The sequence below is a fragment of the Apteryx mantelli genome, chromosome 7 (genome assembly GCF_036417845.1).
Source record: "Apteryx mantelli isolate bAptMan1 chromosome 7, bAptMan1.hap1, whole genome shotgun sequence".
NCBI lineage: Eukaryota > Metazoa > Chordata > Aves > Apterygiformes > Apterygidae > Apteryx > Apteryx mantelli.
Genome location: NC_089984.1, coordinates 38,552,467 through 38,576,795, shown reverse-complemented (window position 1 = coordinate 38,576,795; position 24,329 = coordinate 38,552,467). Strand labels below are relative to the sequence as shown.

The following is a 24,329-nucleotide window of genomic DNA, read 5'->3' as shown; positions in this document are numbered from 1 at the left end:
TTGATGATCTATGCGTATTTGATCTGTTCTCAGTGCAAGAGGCTCTTGAACCCTCTCCCAGTCCTTTGTACCAACAATTCTGTGAAAACACCAGACTCTGCAAAACACAGGCACATGGTATGGCCCTAAGAACAAAGAAAGAATGGATCTTTTATGCTGAGTGCTCACCAAAGGCAACTTGGAGCTCTGAGCAAAGAACCTCTGCCTTATATTTGATTCCTGTTTAGGAATAAGTATCTTTGCAAATTCAGAGATACTTGTCTCAATCACCATTGTCTCCAACAAAAGGTAATAGCTTGCAAAACCCTAAACTTCAGCTAACTACTCAGATCAGAAAACGGGATAACACTGAGTTGGGTCAGACTGACTTTGCAACCAGCAAAGCAGTTCTTTAGTCCAGAAAAATAATGGTAATACTTTATCCTTACACAGTGCCTTTCATCTAAGAACCTCAAGACATTAAAGCTTCATTGCATGCTTAAGTTTTTACAAGATAGGTGACAATCTTACAATATTTTACCTAACAGTAAACTCCAGAATAGGAAGATTAAGGATTCTGCTTTGCAGAAGAGTTCATCATCTTCATCTGTGACTGAAATCAAAGAAGTCTCACTGAGATAAATTAAAGCTAGAGATGCTCAGATTCCACAAATCAGTCCATCTGTAGCTTGCAATTAGTGAATAAGGAATAGAAACACAGAAATAAAGGCTTTCGTTTCATATCAACTCTTGCCAGTGGAGGTGAGTTATCAGGGTATCTTAAAGCATGACAGTTCATCAATACAAAAATGATATGAACCAGAAAGATACCACACTCTTTAGAATGAACTGACTTCATGACAGCTTTCTGGTCATAAATACAACTGCTTTCCTGGCAAGTTTCAGACATGCAGCCACGATATTGAATCACGATGAGTTGTTTTAAAAGTCACTTGCATAAAACAAATCATGTGCAGCATATGTTATGTCTCAGGTTATGAAAACATTCCACAACAAACTAGCTTAAAACAATTAAAAATGTTTCAGTCAATGGACAAAAGTTCAAGCCATAAATTTTCCTGAGCTGTCTCCAGTTGCAAGCACTTCTGTCTTAATAATATGTGTATTTTCAGCCGATTTTCCACATATAATCTATCTGTAAATCTCCACACGGATTTGCTACTAGTGTAGACTTTAAAACTATGGAAGAAATGGGCTAAAATGAACTTTGGGGTAACATGGTCCTTCAGCATGATGTGATGAGAAGAGCTGCATGTGAGAAAGCCTGGAAACACTGGCTGTTCTGTTGCTGCATTTGATTTGCTATAACACAGTCATGACTCAAGACCAGCCAGAAAGCAATGGTTTGTGTCTGTGATGGGAAACCTGCCACATGCAAGGCCATTTCTGATGTTGCTATTGCACAGTCACATCCGCTTCCAGATGTTTGAAGGTGGCTTAGCTAGAAGGGGCCATAGTTACTGGGACAGGTAGCAGTGTCATCTGTCCTCAGTCCATTGAGGGAAACACTCGTAAATAATAATAAGGAGGACTGCAATCAGAGAGGAGACTAGAAAAAGGGACAAGTAGGCAGGTATATGTAAGTCATTCTGGCAGCTGCATAGTAGATGCAAAATCAGGGAGATACAAGTTTATGTACTTAGGTAGTGCATGTTTTCAAAGGGGAAAGGTCATTACATTTCAGAAGATCAAACAGAACATCAAATTGTGCCTCTCTCTGCTGCCAAGGCTGATCTGCTGCTCGCAACTAGAGATTCACCCCAAGAATAGGCCTGTGGTATTTCCACTGGGGTCTCCATGGCTACCTTGGAGTGGGAACACTCTGACATAAGGTACAGCCCAGGGCCTGCTTGCCCGGCCCCAGAAAGCAATCTGCAGCCATTCTGGGCTACTGCCAACTGAGATTTAATCTGAGCTATAGCCTGGGAAGTAGTAACCATGCAGCTTGTGAACTACGGTGGGGAAGTGTGAAGGAACTGACAGTGAGAAATGCAGAGGAAAGCAATGAAGGAGATAGAGCAGAGTGTCTTGGTGACAGTGCATTTTGGGAAGTCCAGGTTAGGCATATGTTTCAACCTTGTAAGGGAAAGGTTCCCAGCAGTGTCACAACACATGCAATCTCCTGATTCTTTCTGGTGTTACGCACAAAAATGTTGGAATATTCTTTTTTCTTGCCCTGTGTGTCTGATCTTGTCTGTTCGGATTTAGCTCTATTTGTAGTAAACAGCCAATTCTACATCAGGAGCAGCTGCAACATTTTAAGTAATCAACTTCTGCATTTTCTTTTTCTTTTTTTCCTACCACAAAGTCATCTGGGTTTGTATGAGGCAAACCAGTAAAGCACAAAGCTTCATAATTCCAGGATATTTTCTTTGAGATGACAGATGTAAGAACTGGCAGTGAGGTGGATGGGGAGCATGGAGAACAGCTGTATTATTAGTAGCATTTTATCTATTACAACAGTGTGTAGACATCGTACCTGAAGATGGGGGCCCATAATGCCAGGCACTCTACACAGACATGTCATGAGAACTACAGCTTCCAATACAAATAAACCATGGGAGTGGGAACTGAGTGTCAAAGACACAAAACACCCCACCTAGGATTATAGAGTGGATCAAAGGCAGAGGCAAAAATAGAACCTGATACTGTGTCTCTGAAACAAACAGCAGTTTCAGTACTTAGGGCAGGATTGCTTGCTGGTAGCTAAATGAAGCAAATCATCAGTGCCTATCAACTGTGGGGTTTGTTTTGTAGCTGCAAGCTGATCTGGAGCCATGATGAATCTGTTTTCTCTCATATTCTACTAAACTATCAAAACATTTGTTGCCACATGGGATAATATGATGACTAAAAACAACAGAGTCTTCTGCAAACAGCTGAACGTGTTCTTCTGCCTTGAAGGGCCGTGCTAACAAACCCAGTTCATGAACTCATTTGCTTCAGTAAACCTGATCTAGCCTCAGGCTGACTTCCTTGCTCCAGACTCACTGGGCTTCCTCTTTAGCTGCCTCTTTGGCCTCGGCAAACTCACTGGTAGGACAAGGATGAATGTCTTCTCTAGGTTTCCAACATCCTTCCTCTCACCTGCCCTCTTTCTGGTGCTGGGTGTAAGCTGTGGTCTTGAACTATGCCCTTCCTTGGAGAAACCTAGGAACTGCTGAGGTTTCCTTGCTGGAATGTGTATGGAAAGTATACGAAGCATTTTTCAAGGCTCTCTTGTTATTCAGCAACAGGACTTGCCATCTATACCTTGTTTTTCCCATTCTTGGTAGACCTTTTTGTAGCCACTGTCACTGAAAGCAAATTATATTTACAAGGCATGGACCTTTTTTTCAACAGCCCAGCTACTCTGCATCAAACTCTTTTCTAGAAACCACATTTCTGTTCCTGGATGGTGGCAAACAAGCAACTGCCATGCAAATGGTAAGTATTTTGCACATAAAGATTTTCAGTCCAAGGTGTGGTTTCACTGGAATGTTAGATTATTTGATTCAGAAAAATTTTGGGGTGTAACCATAACTTTCATTTCAGAGTATCAAAGGAAGGGAGAAGATTGCCTAGATCAAGAAGGAGAAAATTCTTCCTGGCTCCTATAGGTGGCCGAAGGAAATCTTAAGCACTCAAAGCCTCATAGAAAAGTAATTTTGAAATAGCAGAATATCCTGTGAGACAAAATTTAGTTGTTTCATCAGCTTCTTTTGCAAGTGCAGGGAATCAGCTGCAGACTTTATATTCTTCAGTTAAACAGAAACTCTCACCACAATTCCAACCAGCTATGGAATTTTTGGTACGGTTTAAATTAAGAATCCAAACTGGTCCCTACGGAAGCTATGTTTTTGACCTCAGTTAGTGAAAAACTGGGCCTCATAAAAATGTTTGGCAAGATATTTTTCAGCATCTTTAAACTCTAGTCCATTCCCACCCATACTGTTTTAATAATTCTTTGGAAAGCTGATTATAGATGCATCTTTACCAAAAAAACAAGTTTTTCCTTTTTTGTGTAGATGCACAGGTTTATTGGTGCAGGGGTGCTCCTGAATTAGCCAGCTGGAATTGTTTTATACAAACCTGTTTTTAAAGTGGGGGAAGGGAAAGTATGGTTTACTTGCTGTTGCCTTTTTTCCCTCTTTAAAAGTACTTTGCGAGCAGATTAAATGATGAAAACATAGATGAAATATACTCAATGCCAGTAGCTGTCAGTAGGATGATGGAGGTAGCTAAAGAAACATAATAGGAAAGAAGAGTAATACAAAACAAGATTTTTAAGCCACCCAAAAGTTAGGCACAGTCCTTAGAAGTGTCATTAATTTCAGAGAGTAACCTCTTTTGTTAGTAACCCACAGGATCTGAACCATTTGTTACAGTGCATTACTGTAAGGGGCCAGATGTTTGATAATGCATTTTTGGAAAAGAACAGTATTCTCAACATTAGCGGCAACAAAGATGACAGGACAATTTTAAAAGCTTCTGTTCTCAGAAGCTTTTTTCTCTAGTCATGTGAGCTTAATAGGTTTGAATAGCACCCAGTGTCCAGCCTTTTATCAGAACCTTTCTACCTTTTAATGTCCTCCCTCATTGATGAATAGCCTAACCATTAGCAAGTAACCTTATGTTGCAATAGTCATAGCTTGGCTTGCTCTGGTAAACCAAATGTCATTCGTTCCATTAAAAAAATCCCTGAATCTATAAACACTCATTTACAACCTCAACATTATTGAATGGCTTTCTTGCAGGAAAACAAACAGATCCCTGCTTGAATTCACTCCTCTGAGACATGAGCCTGTAAACATGTGTAACCCTTCCCTTGCAAGCAGTCCTTGCACTGAACTCCATGAGCTATTTGCTTTGCATGAAGGTAATTCATGCGTAAAGGCCTGATCCAGCCTGTATTGAAGTCAATGGCTGTAGTGCTATCAATCGCAGTGGAGATTTTGCAGAATTTCTTCTTCACTTTTTTACACAGCAGAACAAAATTCTGAGGAAACACCTGAATGAAGAAATGAAAATCCAACAGAGAGTTTTGGAAGGCCTTGAAAACGATTAGGAAGTGAATTAAACAAACATCAGGCAGGAAACAGTGGGCCACTTTTATAGGAAGACTGGCAACATCCATGAAAGCAAATAAAATAAGCATCTAGTGCTGCTGGGAACAGGGCATTCCCTAATCACCTGTGTCACACGATCCATTAACGATCATATGGTAATAGCCATCAGCAAAGAATCGAGAGGAAGACATTTATTGTAGGAGACGACATGCTGTTTGCAGTGGCATATTCCACTCTTCCTCAGCTCTGCTTGTTGTACAAGCAGAATCTGTACTAGGATAATAAACTGGCTATACTCTTGATTTTTGACTCAGATCAGGCTCTAGCCTGATTATACAATATTAAATTAATGTATGAGTAGAGGCTTGGCATGCAAATTAAGTGAATTCTGTACGTGTAGTTGCATTACCAAAAAAAAAAAAAAATTAAACTTGAATAGTTTTAAGTGCCGGTTTTCCACAACTTGAGCATGCTGGTTATTTTTAAACCCACTTGTTATCAAAAGATTTTTCTGGTATTCATTCTTCTTATTTTTTTACACTTACATAGTGATATTTTAACAAGTTTAAATATATATGTTACCTGTGAAATTTAAAACAGTCCTTATAGTAATGCTGTGATTCTTGGATCCAAGTTAAAATAAAAAACTCTATCATTATTAGAACAGTGATTCTTTTCACTGAATCATACCAGCCAAAGGTATCAGTCTCAGGCATCTCATCATGAATTTGCCTGGCAGATTCCTATGAGGCCGCTCAGTTGCTGAAATTTCGAGATGGAGAGCCTGTTATTCCAGAATTCTAATTCCCTGTTATTAGGAAATCAGATGGGAAATAGGATATGTTTAACTTCCAATTTATTCATTTGCCTCTTGTTGGTCTGCTACTGTGGTTGGTCTGCTACTGCTTCCAAGTTTAACACAATGCATCTTGAGCTCAAAAAGACATTTGCTGCCCCATTACATTTTTAGCTCCAGAAATCCAAGGCTGGACCGACCTGGAAAGTTACTGCAAGTCACAACCTGTGCAGGGAACAGCTGAGGATGACAGGCATTCAAATGGCTCCTGCATTATTGAGAAATCATGCACAGAAATCTGTGTGGATATGTCATGCAATGTAGTTTAACATATTCTGAGTGCGTTACACCTAGAGTGGAATTGGCCTCACTGCACTTCAATCATTTAAAAAAGAGACATTCAAAGTCACCCTGGGCTCCCTGTATAGTCAATGGGCAGAAAGAGGCACCTCATCTCACCTGCCTAGATGCCTCCCTGTGTTTGGGCAGACCAAGCTTGCAGTGCATGTGTTGAGAGCCTAAGGTGCTGGACTCACTGAAGGTCTGTTGTAATGTCATTCTGTGCAAATGCACAAAAGCCATGTTCTGCAGATTTCTGGACATCTTGCAAGCCAGTGTTTCAGGCAGCTGGAAAAGTCTAATTCCTTTCTCTCACGTGGGTAAAGTTTTCAGACAGAAGATGATGTGTCTGGGGAAGTTGAATGAACCTTAACCTTAGAATTAACTTCCCTGGCCATATGCATAATCTATATGAACTGAGTGTGGGTGATGAGGAGTATGCAGATGGCATGGGGAAAAGATGAACCCATTGAAAAAGAAAGGAGGAGCTGTAATGAGTATATTCATCAGCCAAGGGTAGACAAGTACATCCAATTCTCAGATAATCCTGTTGATAGTACACTGCTCTTTCTTTGCACAGTGCCCTCAGCTGTCTCGGGTGTTGTGGATAGTCTTTGGCAGCCCTCACAGCAGCCTGGGGGGCCTGCCCTGTGTCAACAGACAAATGTGAGCCAGGTTTACATGTGTGGTTGACATGAATCAGCTGAAACAAGTTTCCATTTTCCAAAGGGTCAAGTCAGAATAATTCCAGCAAACACAGGGCAGCTAAATGACTTTTGCCCACTGACCAAGTCATCCCAATGATTTTCCTTACCACAAATGACAAACAGTTAAGAAGCATCTGCTCAGCAAAGAGATGTGGACTTGGGAATGTAAGCTCTCCAAAGTGACAAGGAAATGCAGAGGTTCAAGTGGTAGCACTGCTTAGCATAAAACCAGTGTGGTTAATGACCCTAGCCCAAGCCTTCAATCAGTCTGAGCAGACACATTACGAATGGAGCCCTCCTTAAATCTAAAGGGCAGGATACAGGGGACTGCCACAGGACCTATTCTGGGACAGCATCACTGCGATAGAGCAGGCTCCACGTTGTTTCCATACGCTTGTATGCAGTTTGGCATCATTGCAAGAGCCAGAAATCCTAAGTGTTTAGTTAACTAACATTTGTATTATAAACAGTGGGTAAAGGATTAGGAAATAGGACTTGAGTGAACCGTGAGAAAATGCCTTTTAGTCTCAGACCACAGCAAAGGGACTCCTAATCAAGGCAACACTGTGTGATTTTTTGGATTCTTCTGACACACTATATTACATCCTGGTCCCAGTGACAGAAGAATGCTTATTAAAATAAATCCCAATTATAAAGCACTAATGTGAGTAACAAGGTTGCCATTCTGCTGCTCAGATATTTTCCCAGAATTAAACTTTGGAAAGTCGAGCTTATGCAGAAAGTACACTGAGAAGGGTACTTTCCTGGACTAATACACAGTGACTAGCAGAGATATTGATCATGCTGTCTCTGGAACAACAAGAATTATGTATTGATTTTTCTGGAGACTGGATTATGTATTGATTATGCTAGCTGCAATGCAGAGGCTAAGTAACACAATCATCTCTGGCTAAAATGGTGCCTGTAGAGTAGTGAAGTCAATAGAAGGGGGAGATGAGAAACCCATTGAGTCAAAGGGTAAAGTCCCAAGCCAATTAATTAAATGGCAAAATTCTCTTTCGCTCAAGTAAGGCCAGGATTTCTACTGAAAGTCTGAAAAGTCTCCTAATAGGAACCTAAGAGACACAGTCAATAACATCTTGAGCAAGTAAATAATTCTAGCCCATCTTAGACCATGCAACACATCGTGTGTTCAGAGAGGCACTTCATTGCTTACCTCAGTTGGGTCATTAATAAGATGCATAGGGCTTAGTCATTAATCTACTTGCAGGATTGCTGTGGTTTCAGAAAAATTTGAAAACTAGCTCTGGAGATAGCCCTTGGACCGAGCCTTAAGGGAACATTTACAGTAGTCAGTGAAAGGTGATATTATGTTGGCCTTTTATTATCACCAAGATAATAAGCTTACCGTTGGACAGAGATGACTAGCTGGATATAAGTGATATAAGCTGAATTTGTTTGAGATAAGTAACAGTGTAGAAATCGATTCCTGAAGTCTCTCCCTTCAAAACACAAAGCCTCTGTCTCACATTAAACTCTGCAGATTGCTTTACAGAAGCTTTATGTCCTCCTTCTTTCAGAACTTCATTTACAGTGACTTTCAGCTTTTGTTTTGGCCATTCCAAAAACTATAACATCTTCCCTGGAAGGCATTTAGTAAAACTAAACAGAGCAAGAGGTCTCAGCACCTGAGTCCAACTCTTGTTACGGCATGACCTGCCCTTCCACAAATGGGATTCAGCCAGAATTAAATAGTGATGCATGAAAGGAGCATCTCCACAGGAGATGGAAGGTTTTAGTGATCAGAGAGGATGACTCACTCAGAAGCATAAGTGCCTAAGTTTGCATTTATTTTGATGGTGAAAATATATTGGAAGGGGAAAAGAAATCTTGAGGAGAGGACAATGGGAGGATAAGATCCTCAGCGTCAAGATTAAAGTACTGGTGTGCAAAAGGAAAATTATTCTTTGACAACACACAGAGCTGAGACAGGATGTTGTAAGCGTGAGCTTGCAGTCAGCTGGGGGACTTTGTCCATTAGAAGGGGTCATATACCAATTTAATTTCCTCTCACCCATATTAGATAGATGTTTCTTCTCCAGAAAGAACTGATGACAGGAGAACACTTTTTAGCCAGTAGACAAGTGGAAGTCCACGCACTGCTGATCAGCCAGTTTCCCTTTCGCCCTCCCTTCCCTATCCTATAATTGTTCATAAAAACAAAGACATATTTTTATTTAGCAAAATACCTATTGCTGCTCTCCTTTGACTGGAATAAGGAGGTTATTGCCTTGTCCAGCTAACCTCTTGCAGCAAAGAAAGAAATTGTAAACATGGTCTTTATGCTGTGCATTTTCTGGAGGAAAGGAGAACAAACAGGAATTCAGATAAGAAAACTATTGCTGTTGCTGTTCTTCATATTCTGTGAAGTATATTAACGGGGATAACAATATGCATTAGCCATCCTATTCACTAACATTTTTAGTACCCAGCTGAGTCCATATATAAACTATAATGGCATATGGAGACCATCTTAAGGGCCATTTCAAATCAATTTACTTTTATATAGCATCTCTCGAAGTAAGGTACTTTACAGAGAAAAAGAAAATAATGAGCTAGTGATTTAGTAGAGTAGAGCATGGCAGTTTTCAGGCTGGAAGGTAAAAATGATGCACAGAAATGCATAACTCTACTTTAAAACCAGGACTAAGGTAAATGTATCTCATTGCTCTTACATTTCAAGAAGAAGCCAGGTAATGAAGCCAGGCTGAGTTCGGTTTAACTTAACCATTCTACGAAGCACTGAGGGCTTTTCCATTTACAGACAGAATCGGAACCTAAATCTGAAACATTCCCATCCAACTGTTGAGATTAAGAAAAGCCAGGAAAGAAATATTTGTGACCAATTCATATTAGCAGTTTTACCATCCTATTTCACAACCTCAGAAATTTTAGATTTCCTGTGGGTTGGACTTTTGCCCTCAGGGCTTATTAAGTCAAGAAGGCAGTTTTAAGTGCCTTTGTCATGGAAATTGTTAAAGCCTCTCTGAAAGAAGCAAAGGTCAGCAAGACTCTAGTCAAGAAACCCTTGATGTTACCAGTGTGGCAACCATTGCACTACTCCTTTTAAGTAAAGACAGCCTTCAGGTGGATTTGCCTTCAGAGTATGGTGCTGAAGTGGCACATGCCCCATTGGGTACAAGTCTCTTCCTGTTAACAGACAAGGTCATCTCGTCAGCAGTCCTCCCCACATAGCCCTTGAGGAATAGCTGGCTCACAGTGGGACCTTCTTGGAGAAGCAGGTTAACAAATCTTCATAGCATGTGTCAGGGGCAGGGGGGCCTTCGGCTACACCATACCTGTTCTATGGGTTTTCTCTCTCTTGCTCAACACTCAAGTGAAGTTGCTAGGGAAGCCAGTGAAAAAGCTCGTATTTTGGCATCTTTACTGTAAAGATCACATGTAGACCTTAGATTTAATTTCCATCAGAGTCAAATAGTTCAGAATGGCCCATTGCATATGAATGTTTCAATTTAATTCAGGAAAGAGAGAGGAAATACTAATACTTTCCTAGGGAGGAAGCAGGGACCCACTTCTGCAATGAGGCCCTGTCTCTATGTTCCCAGATGAGGCTCAGAGTTCCTACATGCCATTTCTCCAAGAGGCTTATACCACCCACTTTCCCTTTCGCATATCAGGACAGATTCAGAATTTGCGATCTCTGTCACTTGTAGGTCAAGGAGGCTGTGAAAACCTGAGTAGAAACCTGACTCTGCTCATGCTGTCCATGTTGTAAGCCATGAAAAGAGGCAGTTAGATCTCTTCTCAACTGCTCCAGCTAGCGTGTAAAGGCAGTTCAGGATGTTAAAGCTGAGTAGAGCCTGAATCATGATTCTTTGAGAAAGTGCCTCCTCACTCAACAATCTTGGGAAGTGTTGAGCTTGATTAGCTGCCTCAGGATTGATGCTAAATGTTCTCCAGAAAAGTTCTTTACTCAGGAATTCACTGTTCCCACACATCTGAGTTTGCTAAGTGTACAGTGCAGTATAGTAACACCTTGCAGACAGTGGCTGTGTGAGTCACGAGGTTGTAAGCATTGGTGTGATGTCTATTCATCTGGGGAAATGTCTTCTTTTTCTTTCTGCTGTGCAAGTATTGTATGTTTTATTAAATAAAGTGCATGTTCCCTATGCAAATGAATGCACTTTAGAATGATGATATACTGACACATTGTATGTTAAATAAGTATGACATTTAAAAATCTAAGTAAGAACTAAAAATCATTTATAAATATTAAAGAGCATGAAGTCTACTTTTTGTTTTGATTTTGCTTCTGATCCTGCACTCTGGGAAAAATATTCTTCATATTATAAATCTGAATTATCTGTCCAAGAACTAAACCTATAATTTTTTTCCATCAGTCAAGCTGTATGTCACACTATTTTTATATCAAGACAATCAGGTTCTTTGAAGCACAGACATACACCTACTTAAAATAAATGTTCCTCTGAAAGCAGAAGGTTTGGGAATCAGCGGTTCTTTGTATCTTTCAAGGGACTGATAACTAGGTGGAGAAATGTAGCACTTAAGGAAAAGCAGGTTTCTTTGCTTGCCAGGATGATATTCCATGAGGACATTGGGGTCCAGATTCATCCCTCTTGACTGCAAGCATGCAACTTGTCTTAGAATCAGTCGCCCTGGATTCAGTGAAAAGAGAGAGACAGAGAGAGACTTCTGATGGCTTCATACCTGTCTTTTGGAGGCTCTTATTTCCTATAAAGGAAAGTAGTCCATCTAGACTCCTAACCTGAGTACCTTAGTTATGTATCTAAAATTAAGTGAAACGAATGCATGCCTTGCTCTAGATGTTTAAGTGTACGTGGAAGGCAAGCCCTCTATCAGAAAATCTAGTGGTCAACCCACTGCTATGGCACAGTCAACTTCACCTCTAGGAAGCGTTTTCTGCTACATGTAGAATGGCCTAGCCATCCCTCTGGAAAAAAGCAGAAGTTTCCCATTAAGAAAAAAACTGCAGTGAGGCCAATGCAGGCATTGAAGTACCACCCCCAAGGCAGGCAGTTTTAGATAACAAGTAGCATAACGCCTTGTTCCCTTTTCTCCAAAGATCTTAAGGCAATTTGCAAACACCACAGAAGCTCCAGAACACACTGTAGATATCCTGTGCCCATTTCACATACTGAGAAACCAGCTACCCAGATCAAATATAAAGTCTAGAGTACAGCAGAGAAATTCCAGCTCCAAAGTACCAGCAGTTTACCTTATTGTAACACCATCTTTTTTGCTTGATGAAGAAGAAACTGCTCTCAGGCTGGTCTTCACTTCACATTCATTTAGCTCACAAGCTACTTCTCCTGCACTATGGGGTTACTGATAAACAGACAGGGATGGCAAGAGAGCCATAGGACAGCAGTGAAGTGCTCTGGCATCTGGAAACCCGCACAAAGACCAGCTGCGCTTAGCTGAAACTGAACAGCACTATCCTTCTCTCACTTTACTAGCCTGATATCAACAAAATACCTTTCCTCATTTCCAGATGAAGACTAAAGCAGCGGGAAATATTTTCCCTCAGTATTTGTTTCTCTTTTCTCTGTTGACAGAAACTTTAAGATAAATGATCATCTCAGTGGATTAAAGCGCAGTAGAACTTCATGCCCCTAATGAATGGGCAGCAGGAACCCATACTGGCAGTACTAAATGACTGCACATGAAACTAGCCAGGCTCGGTAAATGAAACCAGATCCCAGAATGCAGTCTGAGATAACTGAAAGTATGCACTGAAATTTATTGTAGGAAAATGACTGACTGGAAAAAAAGTGGTCTGCTCTGCCCCTACACCTCCAAAACATATTGTACTACTTAAATGCTTTAAAAGGCCATTTGCCAAAAACGCAATTCATTTTCCCGAAGGTCAAATGTATTTCTCTTGTAAAACAGTTGAAGCAGCGATTGTACATCTTGGTTACTCTTATGAAAGCAACTTAGGAAAAAGCCTAGGATTGTTCTTGTGTTTGAAGTTGGATGTTTACTGCTTACTGGCAGTGACTTTTGTGCAAAGGTTAAATGCGGTCAGCAATGATCGAAACCCAGAAAAGAAGGGTTAGTCCCAGTGCAGCCTGTCCAAAATTCCTGCAGCAAACTCGTAGTTCTGTTCAGAGTGCCACCCTGTGGACACAGCTGCTACCATGAGCTCTTCTCCTTCCTACAGACTGGAGTTGCAATGGTCAGGAAATGGTAGCAGTGGAAACAAAACTGGTTATATCATCTCTCACTTCCAGAACACACTGTACCATTATAATCTCATATGCCCACAGTTATTTTGGGGCAAATGGTGTGGGGAGGGGGGTGAGTTTTCCTACCAATATACAGTGTCTGTTACTAAAAAGCCATTTTTGCCAATGCATCTGAAACACCAGCTCTTTTCAATTGGATAGGAAATAATTGTGGAACTGGTGATAATAGCTCTCTTCTATTACAACACAGATGTAAAGTTTTGCACACAGAAGACAGATCAGAGAAGCCCCCCTGTTCTTTCACAAAGGAATTAAGTCCTAGTAAGCTCAAGTTCATCTTTAAAAGCCAATCTGTGGATTGAAATGTAAAGTTTTTTCTCTCTGGCTGTTTGCATAAGACTTGCAGTTTTATTCACTGGAGATTGTCACCATAAATTTTAAGACTCTGGTTTACAAAGCCTGTAACAACCTTTTTTAGCCAAGGTGCGCCTTGCAGCATTCCTTCAGTAATACCACTCTGGCTGTCCCTTACCTCTGGGGTGAGGTATTTCATCATGATTTCCTTTCCTTTCTCTCCCAGCTTTTCATCTGGAGCAATTTCATACTCTGCCTGGAACAGATATAAAGAAATTGTCAATATTTGCACTCATACTTCAGCATTATAACTTCATTTTGGATATGGCCTTAACCGAACATTCTATCTGAAGAACCTGGAGGATAAATACTATTTTCTGCTGGAAGTAAAACCTGTACACACAATCCTATTAAAAAGTTTCCATTATATTTTGACCAAACCCAAGTGATGTGTTTTCTGAGATGATACCTTTTAATTAACACCCGTACAATTTAATTCATTTATATTTTATAGCCTTACCAAGCCAGTGTTCGAAGAATATTCAGTAACAGCAACTTTATTTGGTTCTGCTCACAGGGAAAGTGGATGCAGAAGGGAAAACTATTTCTCTGAGTATCAGAGAAAATGAATTTTGTTAATTCTCGCCAAAGGTATTTCAAGCACCAGGTGAAATCTTTCTGCAGATTGTCTTTTTGGTAGTATGTGCCCTTTCTATTTATTTACATCTTTCCCTTAGTCTAACACTCTGTTTCTAAAGCAGAGAGATTTGCCCATCACTTATAGTGATCTTTGATTCAGTCCCTCAGGAAAGCCGATCTAAGAGTATTTTAGGACCAAGAAAAAACAATGGAGACCATTTGGAGGAATAGACAGTACAGGCAAAATTCCCTTTGACTTCTGTGCATTTGAAAAGAAAGCACCTTATTCCCACACACAAAGCTTACCTACATTTTAAAATTCTGACTATTCTATGTATTGCAGCACTACTGACTTTTCATGAGTTTCAGGACAATGTTTATGTAAGAAACAAAGGAAGTATTACTTGTGCACTGCTAAGACATTAAGCATTTTAGTAAAGTTTTGGAATCATGGAAGGCATTCACAGAAAAATGTACTGTGTGGAATCCCAAGGGAGGCAGTAACTAAAAGATAATGACAAATTCTTAGAGACATTCTGACTTGGCACTGTCTAGGATACCAGGCGTTAGCTTCGGATCAAAAGATTTTCCAGAAAAAAGTCAGCTTAACAGTTTTTATGACTGCTCACATTAGAAATAGGATCCCAGAAAATCCTGCCAAACCAATTAAGTAACCTAGTCCAATACAAGCTGTCTGAGATGATAAACGAGGAGGAAGTTAAAAAAAAAATAAGGTAAATCAGACTGAACTGGCAAACACTTGGAAGAATAAACTTCAGAACTATTGCCCACTCTAAGACATATATACTGCTCTGAGTTTGATACAATAAATCTGAAGGAAGGCTGTAATGAATACCCTAACTAAGCAGACTTAGGAATGACATGACATTACCACAGAGCAGTAATACTGCTCTTACTGATCTATCTGGCCAGTGCTGATTTAGCTATTGTAGCTTACTCCTAAAGCTGCATATTTATACACATACACAGCAGGTTGCCTGAACAGTTTAGAATTACAATCTGATTTGGTTTGGGAAATGACAATGACCACGAATAGCAGAAAATCTGTACAGCTGATGAGAAATCTACTGAAAGCTCAAATCCACAAGTGCAGTACTTCCCTTTTAGTGACCATTTTGGGGATGAACTGATTATGTTCTCATAAAACTTAATATAAGGGTTTAAAAAGATCTTTCATCCAGTTTCCTGTCCATTTAGATGGTATCTGAGTATGGGTCATTTCAGCTCTCAAAGCATGGATACTCTAGAATGTTTACAGCATCTTAACAGCATTTTTCTTCATGAATCCTTGCTAGAGGATAAAGCAATGGCAAGAATCACAGAAGGAACAATTTTTTAAAAGGTCAAATAAATTGTATCTTATCTTGGCACAGTTATGCTAAGTTCATACAGAGGATAGGTGTTTTCCATCTAAAAGAAAACTGGAATTATGTGTTTTAATATGAGAAAATATTTGTACTTAAATGTAACCTTCTGTGCAGGCGACTGCCAAACAAAGAAGCAGAATTTTTTGGTAATGTCTCAGCATGGAGGCATCTAGGCACTACTGAGCCCTCAATTCAATACTATTTATAAATTATCTAATAATGATCATTTTCTCTCCTTCAGTTGCTTTTAGATTCTGAATATTCTACCATACTATTCTGAAAATGCCAAAAAAAGAAAATGGACCAGCAGATTCCTTAACAGATCTGTGCTGATACCAAATGTTGGTCTGTTAGGTCCCATTATCTTGAATGGTGCAGAAAAGAGATGTGGAAAGCTGAATATGCATGTATGCCTTGTAAGTGCCTGGCAAGTGTCAGCACCTTCTCCTGGAGCTGGCTTTGTGTAAATATGGGATTGCCATACTTTGGAAGTTAAATACTAAGATGAGTAAGCCAAGATTTTAGCTTATGTAAGTGGAAGAAATATGAGTTTCCAAAACAGATCACAAATTTGGATACCAGTATTTCATACGTTCAGTGATGTTCACATATAGATACTGGTCCATCTCAAATTGTTTCAGTAGTCTCTTGACAATTTCAGATTGCTGAAGATATTCTTCATCCATACCAGTCTTTGATGATAGCAGTCATAAAGGGTTTTAAGTCAAGTATGCCAGTGGCATATATAATGCTTCATCAATGCTACACCAGACAAAAGCAATCCTGTCGCAAAGTTTCCAGTTTTCTCTTCAAATGTCATGGTTATTGGTACTCACTAGACCTAGTGGTGAAGATACAGACTCTGGAAAAGCTGCATCTGATACAAAACACAGTACACAGTTTGCTTAACAATACTGGATCCTATTAACTCCCCAGTAAATAAAAACTGAATCAAAATACTTCATCTGCCATTCAAAGTGCACCATGGGATCGTAAAAAAATTCTGTGTCCTTTTGTCAGAGATATCCCATTATGTTTTCATCTGATCAGAATTGTAAAACCATAAGCAAATCAGGATAGACCGCCAAAGAAGATAGAATTTTAGCAGGAACTGGATCAATGTTTTGAAATGCACTTCCTAATGGGATTCACCATATGCATAGCTAAATGCAGTAAGTTTTACACACACACACACACACACACGCCATTTCTAATTCTATCTCAAGATAGTTGGGAAGGAATAAAAAGAAAGTTTAATTATACTTGCATTTTACACTCTCAGAAAATGCTAAACTATAGTGGTGAAGGTAGGAAGTGTCAGACAAGTGAAGATGTGAAAAGGAACTGTAAACTCTAACACTGAATAGTGTTGACAGAGACAGAGATTTAACTGTAGTGCAAGTATTAGAAGCCTGTTTCACTTTGTTATTATATCTCCTTTCAGTGTCATTTTTGTGCTATGCAGCAATGGATATTGGTACATTTTCAGCCATCAATTGTTATTACAGGAAGAATTACACATGTACAGAGACAGAGTGACTTCCCCATGTTCACTCTGCTGCATGCCTGGGAAGCGTACCAAGGTCCTTAACTCTCAATCTTATGCTTAAATCACAAGACACATCCCCTTCTTCCCCAACACTCAAAAGCATGGCTACAGTTTGCAAGTCCCTAATTGCTAGAAATAACATCATTAGTTAAAATCCATGTAGAAAAAATATTTTCCATTATTTCTTTGATGAATCCAGGCATGTGTTTCAAGGCTCCTGCTCTGAAGTCTAATAGCTTCTCCATGCCCTAGTTAGGTCAGACAGGGCCCTATTCATAGTTCATAAATGAGGGGAGGATTTACGATCACTCTGGCTGCATGGGACGAGCTGCAGGGGAAGGCTCTTTCTGTGGGCAGGCACGGATCCTTCAGTCCAAATGGTGAGAGGATGTGGGCTGGCCGCCATTTGTTACTAACTTTTCTTTTGGCTGCTGTTTCTGAGGTAGTAGTTACTTAGGTGGCTCCGGTTTCCCTAGAAGCAACCTTGGCTGAACGGGTGCATGGGGGTGAGAAGAGCCCTTCCCTCCAGAGCAGCTGCCTATGGTGAAGGGCCAGACTAGACGGGATGGGAAACTGCATTTCCACTGTGAAAGGGAGAAAAGTCCAGTCTATGGCCTTGTTTGGGAAGGGACCATGCACTGGAGGGATGACAAAGCAAGAAGTTCAGGGACTGGACAGTGATCATGACCTGCAGAGAACATTGCCAGAGCAATATGTGAAAAAATGCTTTGGATGAAAGTCTGCTTTATTGGCTGAGACATGGGGACCCAGTGGAGGTTCACATAAGCAACCTTAATTCCAACATTTCATTTCATCAAGTGTTTGCCTTTTGACTTAATATTCTTTGAGCTCCTCTCTGGGTGCATGTGAAACTGTATGGCTTAAAAATATGTGAAAATTGAAAAACCAAGCCTAAGGGATCACTCTGTAGAAGGAGGTGGACTTTCTCCCACAGCAAGCAGCTGCCTGTTGGCCTGGCCAAGTATGGCACAGCCACAGGAGCTGGGTCCCTTCTACCTGCCAGGAGACGGAGATGGGAATGATGGCTTCCACCAGTGTGGTTTCAGGCTTCTTGTTAGAAATCAGAGGATGGTGAAGCACAGGAGCAATGGGGTCAGCTTTTGAGTGTTTGCAGGAGGCTATTGGCGTTTTGGTCTCAGTTTTATACCAACACTTTCTTTGTCTCCTCCTCTGTTATCCCCAGATGCTCTTTCTTCTGCTCCTGCTCACTCCCTCCTTTCACTCCAACTTCTGCCCTGTGATTGTTCCTACACTCTAGCAACTATCCTTGCACTTGTCTCCAATGAAAATGCAAAATATCTGACTGAAAATTGGAAGGAAGAAACCAAACAGCTTGGATTCATAATAACTCACATTTCTAAATGAAAAGTTAACTTGAAAATACATTTTTCATATTTAAACATAGGCCAGAAAGAGCCCTTTTGACTATTTAAAAACAGTTTTTGAGTTAATGAATTTGTTGGTATCAACAAACTGGCATTTTTGAGGGAAAAAGCCTTGAACAGCTTTAAGACACACATACACAGATGGTTTATATACCACATAAGGGACTTACTTAAATAATGAAATCACTCTAACAAAGAGGCAAGGTTTTTACAACTGACATTAAATGGGTGCTTGTTCATCCTTTTACCCCAGATAAGTGTAATGTCTAGTGAAGCATTCAGCTGAAAATTCTACCTGAGGTAATCATGTATCTCACTCCCAGTCCTGGTGCCTGTTCAACACCAGCAGAAACAACCTAGAGAGGCACCAGGGCTATTTTCCTCCACAGGTTGTACTTCTCAGTGACTTCAGTATAAAGAAACACAATGTATGGCTGAAGCTTAGCAGGAAAATCATCTCCTTGAACAGAATTAGCCATAGCTCTCTCACAGCTCTGTCCAGTTAGATTATTATGTTAAAAGCCCTCCCCCGAAAAAGAAAAGAAAAATATTAAAACTGATGCATGAGTAGAGGAAGCATGAAAGGGAGTCAAGAAGTCTGTAGTAAGGTTTTGCCTTTATAAAGGCACACCAAAATGAGACGAAAGGAGAGAGAAATGTCAGGAGCTGGCACCGCTGGCAATGGGTATTGCTAAAAAGGGGATGCAGGTAAGAGGTCCCTGCTGAACTGCCATATTCTGGTACTGGAGGCACTGTCTGGCTGAAAAGGAAACATATATTGCTGACAGGTTAGCTGCTTACTGATCTGCCTTTCAGCACAGGAAATGTATCCTATAACACTTTATTTTAATAGCTATCTTTCGACATCTACAAAGTTGTATGACATGGCTGAAATATTTGTAAGCATAGCAAAGTGTGCTTTAGGGCTGTGCATGAAATCTTTGTTAAGGGTTCATAGGGGAGCTAATTTAATCATAAAAACAGCTCCATTTAATGATAATAGTTTATGTTTGTATAGCTGCATCATCTGAAAGGCTATGTAAGTGTTTGGTGAACTATTAATATGAGAGCTTGTCTTTGTCCTTATGTGCACACAGATAAGCACAAAATGTATATGACGACACATTCACATAAATATGGACAGGTTGTAACCATTGGTACTTTTTACTAGATATTTCTACCTAGTCAAGTCAGGACCCCTGTTATGAAATGGTTTGCACAATATCCATAATGGGACACGGCCTTCTGTTCTTATGATCTTATAATATATGCTAGGAGAAGGGACTGCTGTTGCCTCATTTCCCAGATAGGCATCCAGGGCCCAGACAGACAGACATGCTGACGGCCACCCATTGAATCCACAGCCGAGGTGGCAACAGAACTCTGACTCCCTACTAGCTTCGCACTGCAAAAATCTGCAGCTTCCCATTTTTATCACAAATCTTGGGACTTACTGCTTACAAACCACATATATTCATAGTCCATTTTACAGCTGATAGATTGTGGCTAATTACCCGAACACTATTCTCAGACAACATGTAGAAACTTCATATCTCTGAGCACTTTAATCTCAATTATGGCTTGAAATTGGCCAAAGTATTCAAAAGTTTTAGAGGTAACTGACAGAAACACTCCTCCACACATACAGAATGCAATGACACAATCCTTTTTTCTTCAGAAAGCCAGCCTAACATCAACTGCTTTAACTGTACAGACGAAAAAATCCAGATGTTGCTAAAATTAGATTTGCAGGAGACTATATCTGACCAGGTTAATTATCTCACCCAACAGCTGAAATAAATGTTCAGCAAAGTGTGGATTTTTTTCTATGTATGTATCAGTAGGGTAAGGGTGTGAGAGAGTTCTTGCAAAACTTAGTCTCACCTAAGAATGGAAATGGAGATCATTGGTAGGTTGCTGAGTCTGACATAGCTTCTGGTTTCCTACCAGGAATGCTGATTTGTTGCTTCCTTTGCAGGCACTGGTTAAAGAAACTGGACTAAAAATTAGGAGGCATTGATTTCTGGCTTCTGCCAATGACTTACTGTGTGACCTGGTAAAAACACTTAACTATGCTCTAAGCTTCACTTTCTCTCTGTAAAAGAGAGGTAGTCCTACTTCTCAATGCAGAAAAAGCTTTGTGAGCCTTTTATGAACAGTTAAATATTTTTCTTTATTACTTTTTCTTCTTTATTACTTTTTCTTTTTCTTTACATAAAAGCTAAGTTTTGCATCCCATGCTAGAAAGATAACTAAGTCAAAAGAAAATGGAGAGTCTTGGCTTTTTCTGCTCAGGGCTTGTTACAGCAGGTGGTCTCTAAAAGGGTATATTTCACACTCCTGGTGGTCTCAGAATAGGCTGTAAAGTCAAATTTTTGGTCTCATTATAGAACTTTTTTGCCTAACATAGGACTTGGCCTGAATCCCACTACTCACTCAACACAGTGTGACCCTGCTGGGTGAATTTCAGTAGCAATCATCCAATTTAATGGTTATGGGTTGTGTTGCTAGACCTTAATATTGGACAATACAGGGATTTTCACTGGCTGGGAGCAAACTTGTACAGAATTTGAAATAAATAAACAAAGACGACTGTTGTTAATTAGCTTGAAAAAGAAGGGAGAGAGAAAGGGTAAATATTCAGACCTCCACACAGCTAGACATTTTGTTCATGAACTGCTTATACTGCTAGTCTCAGCCTAACTGGGAATAGATCGCTGGTCTGCGCTGAAATACAGTAGAGGTACCCAGGGCAGTTCAAGCCTGCAAAAGAAAACTGAGGGTGTGTGCAAAGCACACCCTTATTAAATGATTTGGGGATGTTAGTCTAGGATTGCTTGGGCAGGGAGCTTTTATAAAAAGCCAGCCTGTGGCAACCTTTCACAGTACTGGTGCTGCGCTGAGGCTGGGAGCATACTGAATTTCTGTGTTTGGCATCACTCCACACGGTTTCGGGAGAATAAAATGACACAGTGCCCTAAATTCCAGGAGCGAGGGCCAGGCGCCGGCAGCCCTCCCGGTTCATCGGCACAGAGAGGCTGCCAGGCAGCACTGTGAAGGTGACCATGCAATGCAGTGGAGGTTATCATGCAGTGCTTCGAAGCTTGTTGTACTGCTGCAACAGGAAGATAAATAGCCAAAGGGGGGGATAGTAATGTTTCCATTTGCCCAGACTTTATTACTGTTGTCAACTTAAACTGTATGTTCGGAACGCACATGTCTCCTACCACATGTGTGTACAGCTAGCACAATGTGGCCTTGTTCTCTGTAGCCCCTGGGTGCTACTGGAATAAAAATGTGATGACTGCTACTACTACAATAAGCAACAAAAGAATAGTGGCTCACAGATGCCCCAAATTCTGTAACTGTAACCCTTTCCAAACTGAAAACAACTCCTGTTTTGTCTGAAATTAAAACCACATGGAAAACTTTTTTTGTTGCTGTCTCCCAACTGATTTCTATGGCTTTCTAAATGGACAACCACAGTCAGTCTCCTCGGGGCTGTAGGCATCACACTTTTTGTGGTAATTCTGTGGTGGTGTCTACCCCCGGATTGGTCTGTGGCATTCAATCAGTGGCAGACACCTGACTAAAAGATGACTGTTTGGTGCAGAATAAACCCTTCCAGTGTATCTGAAACATACTTCTGCCTGCCTGCCTTCAGCACAGCTGCACAACACATTTTGTCAGATACAATAGTTTTGCGGATCTGTTTGGCTAAGCCCTTCCATAGGGAGAAATCACTACCAGTGTTAGGAATGTAAGATGGAAGTCATGACCACCCAAAAATCTCTTAGAGAAACCGTTCTGAGCCCAGTGCAGATGTTTAGTGAAAGGCTAATTCTTTACCCTGCAGAAATAGAAGAGTAAATGCTTTAGTTGATCACATGAAGCTAAGTACAACACTTTCTGTTGAGGTGAACAGAAGAAAGTCCTAAGGCATGATCTTGGATATATCCCCTGAGAAGAATTATCAGGTTTCATCCATGCAATGGGAAAGTTCAGACATGTGAGTTCACTTCTCAGGATGACACCACTATGAAAGGTATTCCACAGTCAACTATATATTCTATTTTCAAAGTAAGTGCAGTATAGTCTTTACCATGAATTCTGTATGGGTCCCTCAGGTCTAAGTGTTGAAGAGCACACTGCTGCAGTTTATCAATGTATGCACTGCATGCATTTGGGAAAATTAACTCCTCTTTTGGTTTATCTGTGTGCAGCACTGCCCCTCCACCTAGAGTGATGGTGCGTCAGCTTCTGGGAAGCTGACATGGTCAGTCCCTGTCCACAGCTCGCTCAGGTGCATTAGATACAAAATCATGTCCCATTAAACAGTGATTTCTTGAGGTCATGGGAATCTTTTAAAGAAGCCTTTTGAGTGTGGAGTTACAGAATGACACTAATCTGATCAAACAAATTATTCTGCCAGAGCACAGTGCATGAAAGGTTGCTGTGGTGGGGCTGAGGCAGGGACCTCTATGCCTTCAGAGCAATGTTTTATTTCTCCGGTGGTGCTCTTAAGTTCATTACCAAGGAAGAGAGTGCTGCAAAGCACCGCAAAATATCACAAGAATTGACTTACCACTGAGTCAAGGAACCTAATGCAGCACTCAAGCTCGGGTCGAGTTTCACAGAATTGCCGAAAGAGAAGCCTTCCAATCGGCTGTTTTTCGCATATACTGTAGTAATCTCTCTCTAGAGGCAATAAAGAGAAGAAGAGAGGCATGAAAATCTGAAGAGCTGCTCTCTGCCTTTAGGGTTGATTAGAAATTTAAAACATTGTAAGTGAGTGCAGAACTATGACCCTAATTAGAACTTCCTTCTCCTTGCTCACCTTCCCCTCCATTTCAGATATCAAAATACAAATATAATTAATGGCTTTAAGAATCAAACATGACAGGCTCAGTTTTACAGAGATGATATAGGTAAAAGCCCCACAAAAGCCATTCAGCTATTACAAAAAGATAATTTCAGATTTTTCCATGCTGGAATTATACGGACTTTGCAAAGGTACCACTCAGACTGGCAGTGTTTGTGGGAATTTGAGGAGCAAACTACAAGGCCTTGAAACATGAATCTATACATTAAAGAGTAGGAAAAGTGGAATTTGTGGTGACTTTCCTGGTTCCTTCCCAGATATGCACTAAAATGCTCCTAATCTCCGGAAAAGCTAAAGCCACTCTCTACTAAGTAATTATTGCAAAACATACATTTTTAAAGGTTTCAGAATTTCTGCTATTTACTTGTTGAGCACTTGTTGAGCAATGCGTGGGTCATACGGCATCCAGCTGGTGGGTTTCAGTTACACCACACACCTTTGCAGAAGTTTATTTTTCCTTAAACGTGATTTTTAAGTGCCATTTCCCCGTGCTGGATCTTCCCTACATCCAGAACCATCATTCTATTAAAGCTAAAGGTCCTTTACCCATTATAGGTACCATCTACAGGAAAACATGGGAAAAGGACAGGCATCATTAATTGACATTGTACCAGTACAAAGAGGGCTTTGGATATTATTTTGGCAGAAGTAGCAAATCCCTCAGCCTGTTTGGAGCAGCAGTACTCGCTCAAGCACGTTATTGCTTTAGAAGCACACACATGTCAAACAACATACTGTGTTTCCTTAAGCGTTCTTCTCACCACCCTCCTCGCTGCCATATGGCAGTTACTGTTATTATGGAAACAACCAGCTTCTAAACACATAACATAACACTGCAAACAGACATACTAAACCCACACAAGTCGTCAGTGCCTTGGTTACTTCTCTCTCAGGCCTGGAGTAACTTGTGTGATGTCTTTTATTCCCCCTTTGCTTTGTTCATGCCCACCCTTCAGCTCCATCCACTCCAAGGAAAAAGCTGCAGGCACAAATCTGTGAACAAACTCAC

General features: G+C 40.5%; 1 protein-coding gene across 2 annotated transcripts in view; it reads right to left on the bottom strand.

Moving 5' to 3' along the window:
- The window catches only part of GRK5 (G protein-coupled receptor kinase 5), a 178,502-nt gene that overhangs the window by 37,414 nt on the left and 116,759 nt on the right, over positions 1 to 24,329 (bottom strand). The window contains exons 3-4 of one of the 2 annotated variants that reach the window (XM_013948684.2): positions 23,024 to 23,136; positions 13,635 to 13,712 (exon numbers count right to left, since the gene is read on the bottom strand). In XM_013948684.2, the coding sequence (XP_013804138.1) occupies positions 13,635 to 13,712; positions 23,024 to 23,136 (191 nt within the window). Of the gene's footprint in view, positions 1 to 11,341; positions 11,348 to 13,634; positions 13,713 to 23,023; positions 23,137 to 24,329 lie in introns of those variants that run through there. The other variant, XM_067300311.1, reaches the window with a different exon arrangement.